Raw genomic sequence first — 10,705 nt, forward strand, 5'->3', positions numbered from 1 at the left:
CTGTGGTCACAATGCATCAGTGACTTGGCACAGGACCTGGAAGAGAGTTGATATCTACACTGCCTTGAAAAAGTATTCATACCCCTTGAAATTTTCCACATTTTGTCATATTACAAACAAAAACGTAAATGTATTTATTGGGATTGGATGTGATAGACCAACACAAAGCGGCACATAATTGTGAAGTGGAAGGAAAGTGGTTTTCAACATTTTGTACAAACGTGAAAAGTGTGTCAGCATTTGTATTCCGCCCCCCGGAGTCAATACTTTGTAGGACCCCTTTCGCTGCAATTCCAGCTGCAAGTCTTTTTGGGGATGTCTCTTTGCACATCTAGAGAGGGACATTTCTGCCCATTCTTCTTTGCAGAATCGCTCAAGCTCTGTCAGATTGGATGGAGAGTGTCTGTGAACAGCAATTTTCAGGTCTGGCCACAGATTCTCCATTGGATTTAGGTCTGGACTGTGACTGGGCCATTCTAACACATGAATATGCTTTGATCGGAACCATTCCATTGTAGCTCTGGCTGGATGTTTCGGGTTGTTGTCCTGCTGGAAGGGGAACCTCCGCCCCAGTCTCAAGTCTCTTGCAGACTCTAACAGGTTTTCTTCTAAGATTGCATCTTCACATTAACTTTGATCAGTTTCCCTGTCCCTGCTGAAGAAAAGCATCCCCACAACATGATGCTGCCACCACCATGTTTCACAGTGAGGATGGTGTGTTCAGGGGGATGTGCAGTGCTAGTTTTCTACCACACACAGCGTTTTGCTTTTTAGGCCAAAAACCTACATTTTGGTCTCCTCTGACCAGAGCCCCTTCTTCCACATGTTTGCTGTGTCCCCCACATGGCTTCTCGCAAACTACAAACAGGACATCTTATAGCTGTCAACAATTGGCTTTCTTCTTGTCACTCTTCCATAAAGGTCAGATTGGTGGAGTGCACGACTAATAGTTGTCCTGTGGACAGATTCTCCCACCTGAGCTGTGGATCTCTGCAGCTCCTCCAGAGTTCCCATGGGCCTCTTGGCTGCTTCTCTGATGAATGCTCTCCTTGCCCAGCCTGTCAGTTTAGAAGGACGGCCATGTCTTGGTAGATTTGCAGTTGTGCCATACTCTTTCCATTTTCGGATGATGGATTGAACAGTGCTTCGCGAGATGTTTTTCTACAACCTAACCCTGCTTTAAACTTCTCCACAACTTTATCCCTGACCTGTCTGGTGTGTTCCTTGGCCTTTATGATGCTGTTTGTTCACTAACGCTCCCTAACAAACCTCTGAGGGCTTCACAGAACAGCTGGATTTATACTAAGATTACACACAGGGGGTCTCTAAAATCTAGTGGAACCCATTTCCTTCAGAAGTCACCTAATTAGTAAATAGTTAGGGGTATCAGAGTAAAGGGGGCTGAATACAAATGCACGCCACACTTTTCAGATATTTATTTGCAAGAAATGTTAAAAATGATTTGTCATTTTCCTTCCACTTCACAATGTGTGTTGGTCTATCACATAAATACATTGACGTGGAACATTTCCAGGGGATGACTATTTTCTCCAGGCGCTGTATATCTCTATGGTAGTGACGTCTCTACAATGAGACATGGGCCAGCTCTGCTCTATAGTACATAGGTATAGGCTGCTCCAATGTATCCAGGTATGAAGGATCCAGACTCCCCCAGTCCAGATACATGTTGATTCCAATGACAGTTTGTAAAGCCGACACGTTTCAGGATCTATAACTCCACCCCCATCAGGGCTGAGAAATGAACCTATAGGTGTGGCCAGCCCTCTGCCCCAGTACCCCTCTCAGGAGCCCAAAGGTCGGGGTCACATCTATACATGTTGGGATTGATGCATTCTTGTGGTGCGCTGTGCGTTTATGAGCATGCGTTTTGCTTTTCTTCCAATAGGAGAGTACTGAGTGCAACTCTCTGCCACTCAAAGTCACACCAGAGTAGTGCCCGGGACCTTATCATAGTCGCAGCAACGTTGGAAAGGTCCCTGCACTACTCTGATGTAACTTGAGTGCCAAAGAGTGAAAGTCGCATCAAAGTTGCACTCCCAAAATGCAGCGGATGGATATAAACACATCCCATAGGAAACCATGTTCAATAGAGAGTAGTGCGTTGTCGGGTGGCACATCCCCCCCCCCCCCCGTGTTGTCGGGTGGCACATCCCCCCCCCATCCCCCCTCCCCCCAGTGTTGTTGGGTGGTACATTCTCCCCTCCCCCCCCCCCCCACCTGTTGTCAGGTGGTACAGAGTTGTAGCACTTAGCACTTTCAGTGTAGTAGCGGTGTACAGAGTAGCAGAGCGCTCAGTGTAGTAGCGGTGTACAGAGTAGTAGCGCTCTCAGTGCAGTAGCGGTGTACAGAGTAGTAGCACTCTCAGTGCAGTAGCGGTGTACAGAGTAGTAGCACTCTCAGTGCAGTAGCGGTGTACAGAGTAGTAGCTCTCTCAGTGTAGTAGCAGTGTACAGAGTAGTAGCTCTCTCAGTGTGGTAGCAGTGTACATAGTAGTAGGTTCTCTCAGTGTAGTAGCGGTGTACAGAGTAGTAGCGCTCTCAGTGTAGTAGCGGAGTGAGTAGTAGCACTCTCAGTGCAGTAGCGGTGTACAGAGTAGTAGCACTCTCAGTGCAGTAGCGGTGTACAGAGTAGTAGCACTCTCAGTGCAGTAGCGGTGTACAGAGTAGTAGCACTCTCAGTGCAGTAGCGGTGTACAGAGTAGTAGCACTCTCAGTGCAGTAGCGGTGTACAGAGTAGTAGCACTCTCAGTGCAGTAGCGGTGTACAGAGTAGTAGCACTCTCAGTGCAGTAGCGGTGTACAGAGTAGTAGCACTCTCAGTGCAGTAGCGGTGTACAGAGTAGTAGCACTCTCAGTGCAGTAGCGGTGTACAGAGTAGTAGCACTCTCAGTGCAGTAGCGGTGTACAGAGTAGTAGCACTCTCAGTGCAGTAGCGGTGTACAGAGTAGTAGCACTCTCAGTGCAGTAGCGGTGTACAGAGTAGTAGCACTCTCAGTGCAGTAGCGGTGTACAGAGTAGTAGCACTCTCAGTGCAGTAGCGGTGTACAGAGTAGTAGCACTCTCAGTGCAGTAGCGGTGTACAGAGTAGTAGCACTCTCAGTGCAGTAGCGGTGTACAGAGTAGTAGCACTCTCAGTGCAGTAGCGGTGTACAGAGTAGTAGCACTCTCAGTGCAGTAGCGGTGTACAGAGTAGTAGCACTCTCAGTGCAGTAGCGGTGTACAGAGTAGTAGCACTCTCAGTGCAGTAGCGGTGTACAGAGTAGTAGCACTCTCAGTGCAGTAGCGGTGTACAGAGTAGTAGCACTCTCAGTGCAGTAGCGGTGTACAGAGTAGTAGCACTCTCAGTGCAGTAGCGGTGTACAGAGTAGTAGCACTCTCAGTGCAGTAGCGGTGTACAGAGTAGTAGCACTCTCAGTGCAGTAGCGGTGTACAGAGTAGTAGCACTCTCAGTGCAGTAGCGGTGTACAGAGTAGTAGCACTCTCAGTGCAGTAGCGGTGTACAGAGTAGTAGCACTCTCAGTGCAGTAGCGGTGTACAGAGTAGTAGCACTCTCAGTGCAGTAGCGGTGTACAGAGTAGTAGCACTCTCAGTGCAGTAGCGGTGTACAGAGTAGTAGCACTCTCAGTGCAGTAGCGGTGTACAGAGTAGTAGCACTCTCAGTGCAGTAGCGGTGTACAGAGTAGTAGCACTCTCAGTGCAGTAGCGGTGTACAGAGTAGTAGCACTCTCAGTGTAGTAGCGGTGTACAGAGTAGTAGCACTCTCAGTGTAGTAGCGGAGCACATAGTAGGTTCTCTCAGTGCAGTAGCGGAGTACAGAGTAAAGAACAAATGCAATCTCCTGCGCTTACATGGAAAATCCCTACCCCTAAGCTGCTAACATCCACCTTCAAGCATACAGTATAAATAATGAATATATAATGGTGCAGCGCTAAATAAATACTAACATAAGTGACCAAAATCAGACTAAATATAAATAAACAATCTTAAGTGAAAAAGTACCAATATTACATAAGTGAGTGCACACACACAATCGACATCAGAGAATACCCCAATAACAGGGATCACACTAGGTGAACATAAGTCCATGTGTATACAAACACTCTGTGAAGTTCTATATATCCACTATAAAACGTCCACACACTGTCCCAATGTTCAATATAAATTGGTGCTCCACAGCAATACCTCGCGTGTAAATAAGGTGGTGTCCACATCTTCCCCCTCACTACTATTCGATCATAGGAAGAATAATAAGGGGGAGATGTGGACACCATAGAGAAGATCCTGTGTGGGTGAACTACTGATACAAGTACCAGGGGATTGGAGTACTCAGGAGGACAAAAGTCTGTGGGATATCCAGGAGGGTCCATCTGGTGGAGATTATTCCTGGGAAAGCGTGTCTTACCCTAAAGCGAGCTGCCCTTGTGGTCCCGGTTAGGAGGTGAGGAGGCACTTCGGATGGTTCTGGATTCACGACTTGGCACTGGATTTATGATTATTTACACGCGAGTTATTGCTGTGGTGTACAGAGTAGTAGCGCTCTCAGTGTAGTAGCGGTGTACAGAGTAGTAGCGCCCTCAGTGTAGTAGCGGTGTACAGAGTAGTAGCGCTCTCAGTGTAGTAGCGGTGTACAGAGTAGTAGGTTCTGTCAGTGCTGTAGCGGTGTACAGAGTAGTAGCGCTCTCAGTGTAGTAGCGGTGTACAGAGTAGTAGCGCCCTCAGTGTAGTAGCGGTGTACAGAGTAGTAGGTTCTGTCAGTGCTGTAGCGGTGTACAGAGTAGTAGCGCTCTCAAGTGTAGTAGCGGTGTACAGAGTAGTAGCACTCTCAAGTGTAGTAGCGGTGTACAGAGTAGTAGCGCTCTCAAGTGTAGTAGCGGTGTACAGAGTAGTAGCGCCCTCAGTGCAGTAGCGGTGTACAGAGTAGTAGCGCTCTCAGTGCAGTAGCGGTGTACAGAGTAGTAGCGCTCTCAGTGCAGTAGCGGTGTACAGAGTAGTAGCGCTCTCAGTGCAGTAGCGGTGTACAGAGTAGTAGCGTTCTCAGTGTAGTAGCGGTGTACAGAGTAGTAGGTTCTGTCAGTGCTGTAGCGGTGTACAGAGTAGTAGCGCTCTCAGTGTAGTAGCGGTGTACAGAGTAGTAGCGCTCTCAAGTGTAGTAGCGGTGTACAGAGTAGTAGCGCTCTCAAGTGTAGTAGCGGTGTACAGAGTAGTAGCGCCCTCAGTGCAGTAGCGGTGTACAGAGTAGTAGCGCTCTCAGTGCAGTAGCGGTGTACAGAGTAGTAGCGCTCTCAGTGTAGTAGCGGTGTACAGAGTAGTAGCGCTCTCAGTGTAGTAGCGGTGTACAGAGTAGTAGCGCTCTCAGTGTAGTAGCGGTGTACAGAGTAGTAGCGCTCTCAGTGTAGTAGCGGTGTACAGAGTAGTAGGTTCTGTCAGTGCTGTAGCGGTGTACAGAGTAGTAGCGCTCTCAGTGTAGTAGCGGTGTACAGAGTAGTAGCGCTCTCAGTGTAGTAGCGGTGTACAGAGTAGTAGCGCCCTCAGTGCAGTAGCGGTGTACAGAGTAGTAGCGCTCTCAGTGCAGTAGCGGTGTACAGAGTAGTAGCGCTCTCAGTGCAGTAGCGGTGTACAGAGTAGTAGCGCCCTCAGTGCAGTAGCGGTGTACAGAGTAGTAGCGCTCTCAGTGTAGTAGCGGTGTACAGAGTAGTAGGTTCTGTCAGTGTAGTAGCGGTGTACAGAGTAGTAGGTTCTCAGTGTAGTAGCGGTGTACAGAGTAGTAGGTTCTCAGTGTAGTAGCGGTGTACAGAGTAGTAGCGCTCTCAGTGTAGTAGCGGTGTACAGAGTAGTAGCGCTCTCAGTGTAGTAGCGGTGTACAGAGTAGTAGCGCTCTCAGTGTAGTAGCGGTGTACAGAGTAGTAGCGCTCTCAGTGTAGTAGCGGTGTACAGAGTAGTAGCGCTCTCAGTGTAGTAGCGGTGTACAGAGTAGTAGCGCTCTCAGTGTAGTAGCGGTGTACAGAGTAGTAGGTTCTGTCAGTGCTGTAGCGGTGTACAGAGTAGTAGCGCTCTCAGTGTAGTAGCGGTGTACAGAGTAGTAGCGCTCTCAGTGCAGTAGCGGTGTACAGAGTAGTAGCGCCCTCAGTGCAGTAGCGGTGTACAGAGTAGTAGCGCTCTCAGTGTAGTAGCGGTGTACAGAGTAGTAGTGCTCTCAGTGTAGTAGCGGTGCACAGAGTAGTAGCGCTCTCAGTGTAGTAGCGGTGTACAGAGTAGTAGCGCCCTCAGTGTAGTAGCGGTGTACAGAGTAGTAGCGCTCTCAGTGTAGTAGCGGTGCACAGAGTAGTAGCGCTCTCAGTGTAGTAGCGGTGTACAGAGTAGTAGCGCCCTCAGTGTAGTAGCGGTGTACAGAGTAGTAGCGCTCTCAGTGTAGTAGCGGTGTACAGAGTAGTAGCGCCCTCAGTGTAGTAGCGGTGTACAGAGTAGTAGCGCTCTCAGTGTAGTAGCGGTGTACAGAGTAGTAGGTTCTGTCAGTGCTGTAGCGGTGTACAGAGTAGTAGCGCTCTCAGTGTAGTAGCGGTGTACAGAGTAGTAGCGCTCTCAAGTGTAGTAGCGGTGTACAGAGTAGTAGCGCCCTCAGTGCAGTAGCGGTGTACAGAGTAGTAGCGCTCTCAAGTGTAGTAGCGGTGTACAGAGTAGTAGCGCTCTCAGTGTAGTAGCGGTGTACAGAGTAGTAGCGCTCTCAAGTGTAGTAGCGGTGTACAGAGTAGTAGCGCTCTCAGTGTAGTAGCGGTGTACAGAGTAGTAGCGCTCTCAAGTGTAGTAGCGGTGTACAGAGTAGTAGTGCTCTCAGTGCAGTAGCGGTGTACAGAGTAGTAGCGCTCTCAGTGTAGTAGCGGTGTACAGAGTAGTAGCGCTCTCAGTGCAGTAGCGGTGTACAGAGTAGTAGCGCCCTCAGTGTAGTAGCGGTGTACAGAGTAGTAGCGCTCTCAGTGTAGTAGCGGTGTACAGAGTAGTAGGTTCTGTCAGTGTAGTAGCGGTGTACAGAGTAGTAGGTTCTCAGTGTAGTAGCGGTGTACAGAGTAGTAGCGCTCTCAGTGCAGTAGCGGTGTACAGAGTAGTAGCGCCCTCAGTGTAGTAGCGGTGTACAGAGTAGTAGCGCTCTCAGTGTAGTAGCGGTGCACAGAGTAGTAGCGCCCTCAGTGTAGTAGCGGTGTACAGAGTAGTAGCGCTCTCAGTGTAGTAGCGGTGTACAGAGTAGTAGGTTCTCAGTGTAGTAGCGGTGTACAGAGTAGTAGGTTCTCAGTGTAGTAGCGGTGTACAGAGTAGTAGCGCTCTCAGTGTAGTAGCGGTGTACAGAGTAGTAGGTTCTCAGTGTAGTAGCGGTGTACAGAGTAGTAGCGCTCTCAGTGTAGTAGCGGTGTACAGAGTAGTAGCGCCCTCAGTGCAGTAGCGGTGTACAGAGTAGTAGCGCTCTCAAGTGTAGTAGCGGTGTACAGAGTAGTAGCGCTCTCAGTGTAGTAGCGGTGTACAGAGTAGTAGCGCTCTCAAGTGTAGTAGCGGTGTACAGAGTAGTAGTGCTCTCAGTGCAGTAGCGGTGTACAGAGTAGTAGCGCTCTCAGTGCAGTAGCGGTGTACAGAGTAGTAGCGCCCTCAGTGTAGTAGCAGTGTACAGAGTAGTAGCGCTCTCAGTGTAGTAGCGGTGTACAGAGTAGTAGGTTCTGTCAGTGTAGTAGCGGTGTACAGAGTAGTAGGTTCTCAGTGTAGTAGCGGTGTACAGAGTAGTAGCGCTCTCAAGTGTAGTAGCGGTGTACAGAGTAGTAGCGCTCTCAGTGTAGTAGCGGTGTACAGAGTAGTAGCGCTCTCAAGTGTAGTAGCGGTGTACAGAGTAGTAGTGCTCTCAGTGCAGTAGCGGTGTACAGAGTAGTAGCGCTCTCAGTGCAGTAGCGGTGTACAGAGTAGTAGCGCCCTCAGTGTAGTAGCAGTGTACAGAGTAGTAGCGCTCTCAGTGTAGTAGCGGTGTACAGAGTAGTAGGTTCTGTCAGTGTAGTAGCGGTGTACAGAGTAGTAGGTTCTCAGTGTAGTAGCGGTGTACAGAGTAGTAGGTTCTCAGTGTAGTAGCGGTGTACAGAGTAGTAGCGCTCTCAGTGCAGTAGCGGTGTACAGAGTAGTAGCGCCCTCAGTGTAGTAGCGGTGTACAGAGTAGTAGCGCTCTCAGTGTAGTAGCGGTGTACAGAGTAGTAGGTTCTGTCAGTGTAGTAGCGGTGTACAGAGTAGTAGGTTCTCAGTGTAGTAGCGGTGTACAGAGTAGTAGCGCTCTCAGTGTAGTAGCGGTGTACAGAGTAGTAGCGCTCTCAGTGTAGTAGCGGTGTACAGAGTAGTAGCGCTCTCAGTGTAGTAGCGGTGCACAGAGTAGTAGCGCTCTCAGTGTAGTAGCGGTGTACAGAGTAGTAGCGCCCTCAGTGTAGTAGCGGTGTACAGAGTAGTAGCGCTCTCAGTGTAGTAGCGGTGCACAGAGTAGTAGCGCTCTCAGTGTAGTAGCGGTGTACAGAGTAGTAGCGCCCTCAGTGTAGTAGCGGTGTACAGAGTAGTAGCGCTCTCAGTGTAGTAGCGGTGTACAGAGTAGTAGCGCCCTCAGTGTAGTAGCGGTGTACAGAGTAGTAGCGCTCTCAGTGTAGTAGCGGTGTACAGAGTAGTAGGTTCTGTCAGTGCTGTAGCGGTGTACAGAGTAGTAGCGCTCTCAGTGTAGTAGCGGTGTACAGAGTAGTAGCGCTCTCAAGTGTAGTAGCGGTGTACAGAGTAGTAGCGCCCTCAGTGCAGTAGCGGTGTACAGAGTAGTAGTGCTCTCAGTGCAGTAGCGGTGTACAGAGTAGTAGCGCTCTCAGTGTAGTAGCGGTGTACAGAGTAGTAGCGCTCTCAGTGCAGTAGCGGTGTACAGAGTAGTAGCGCCCTCAGTGTAGTAGCGGTGTACAGAGTAGTAGCGCTCTCAGTGTAGTAGCGGTGTACAGAGTAGTAGGTTCTGTCAGTGTAGTAGCGGTGTACAGAGTAGTAGGTTCTCAGTGTAGTAGCGGTGTACAGAGTAGTAGGTTCTCAGTGTAGTAGCGGTGTACAGAGTAGTAGCGCTCTCAGTGCAGTAGCGGTGTACAGAGTAGTAGCGCTCTCAGTGCAGTAGCGGTGTACAGAGTAGTAGCGCTCTCAGTGCAGTAGCGGTGTACAGAGTAGTAGCGCTCCCAGTGTAGTAGCGGTGTACAGAGTAGTAGCGCCCTCAGTGTAGTAGCGGTGTACAGAGTAGTAGCGCTCTCAGTGTAGTAGCGGTGTTGCAGTAGCGGTGTACAGAGTAGTAGTAGCGGCTCACCTTGTCCCATTGCACCCAACGGCACACGGCGTTATCCAGCTCGGAGTCCCCGGTCCCGGTGGGGGTGATCAGGTTGGAGTTGACGTCACCCCCGGGGTCCCCCATCCTCACCCGCTACAACCGCAGCTCCTGCCCGGACTGCGCCACAGACTAGGATAAACACTGCGCATGCACCGAGCCGGCTCCCTCCACATCTACATTACGCGTGCGCCGAGACTGAGCCGTGATTGGTACTGCGCATGCGCTTAGCCATACACTTCATATTATATAATGAAGATAAAACCTGACTGTCCTTGTCACTGGTCCGAAGTCCGGGGCCCTGTACAGTCTGATATCAGCACTGATATCATGAATTCCATGGACTTTACAGAATGTTTCAGACCTTTTGTCATGGAGAACAAAACTCCCAGTATACGTAGAGACACCTGTATGGTGCCAGTCCCTGCATTGTATGGACTGCACACCCCCCACAGGGACCATTACCATGTCTATACAGTGGTGTTGTCAGACTGTTATCTCAGGACACAAAGGGACCCTAATCCCCTCATCCATCCCATCCCCCCATCCACCTCCATTCCATGACTGCTTTCATGTGTTATTGTCACCCCTAAAGTCTTTCTACATCAGCTTTCATTGAAATAATCCTGGAGATTCTGTCATAAAGGTCCTTCTTCCTGTTGTAGGGTGACAACGCTCTGTCCTTGTACCCTAATTGTACACCTGCGTTGTCACCCTGTCAGGCGGGCTCCCTCTGGTGAGCACGGGCATCCATTTCCACACACGTGACTCAGGCCGTGTCCACTGAAGGCTTTGTTGTACTAAACCAACAATCCAATCCCCTCCTCTGCTGTCCCTCTGTTTTTGGTCAGACCGACAGAGCTACTAAAAGCGTTAGGCCTCATTCACACGGGAGTACTACAGCGTACAGCCGCACCAGGACCACTACAGCGTACACCCGCACCGGGACCACTACAGCGTACACCCGCACCGGGACCATATTTGTTTATACGGACGCCCGCGTTCCGTGCGTCCCCAGGCCAGCAGTCCCACTGGGATGCAGCAGCTGCACGGACACAGGCGAGCTCCCAATATGACATCCGTCTGGGTGCACGGCCCCCGAATTCAGACAGTGTGCGATCAGGGCCATGCAAACATGTAGATCAGTGTCCGTGCAGCCGCTGCATCCCAGTTGGCTTCAATGGAACTGCCTGCCCAGGGATGTACGGGACACCTGTATGGGTAAATCAGGCCCTCCCATGGGTGTACGCTGCAGTACGCTCAAATGAGCAAGGACTTATGCAGGCTATACACGGGTCGAATTCCAAACGATTTTTCGTCCGAAAATCGAGAAC

At 50.2% G+C, this 10,705-nt stretch overlaps 1 protein-coding gene across 2 annotated transcripts in view; it reads right to left on the reverse strand.

The window, feature by feature from the left end:
- PGM2L1 (phosphoglucomutase 2 like 1) overlaps window positions 1-9,524 on the reverse strand; it is a 102,935-nt gene extending 93,411 nt beyond the window's left edge. For both annotated transcript variants that reach the window (XR_016307911.1, XM_089659832.1), the window contains exon 1: window positions 9,354-9,524. Coding sequence is in view for 1 of the 2 variants with exons in the window: in XM_089659832.1 (XP_089515958.1) it covers window positions 9,354-9,458 (105 nt within the window). In the remaining variant the exon portion in view is untranslated. The remainder of the gene's footprint in view (window positions 1-9,353) is intronic.
- Window positions 9,525-10,705: the final 1,181 nt, after the last annotated feature.

Source organism: Staurois parvus, unplaced genomic scaffold, assembly GCF_062004578.1.
Source record: "Staurois parvus isolate SC_StPar_1 unplaced genomic scaffold, SC_StPar_1.0 ptg001192l, whole genome shotgun sequence".
NCBI classification, from domain to species: Eukaryota; Metazoa; Chordata; class Amphibia; order Anura; family Ranidae; genus Staurois; species Staurois parvus.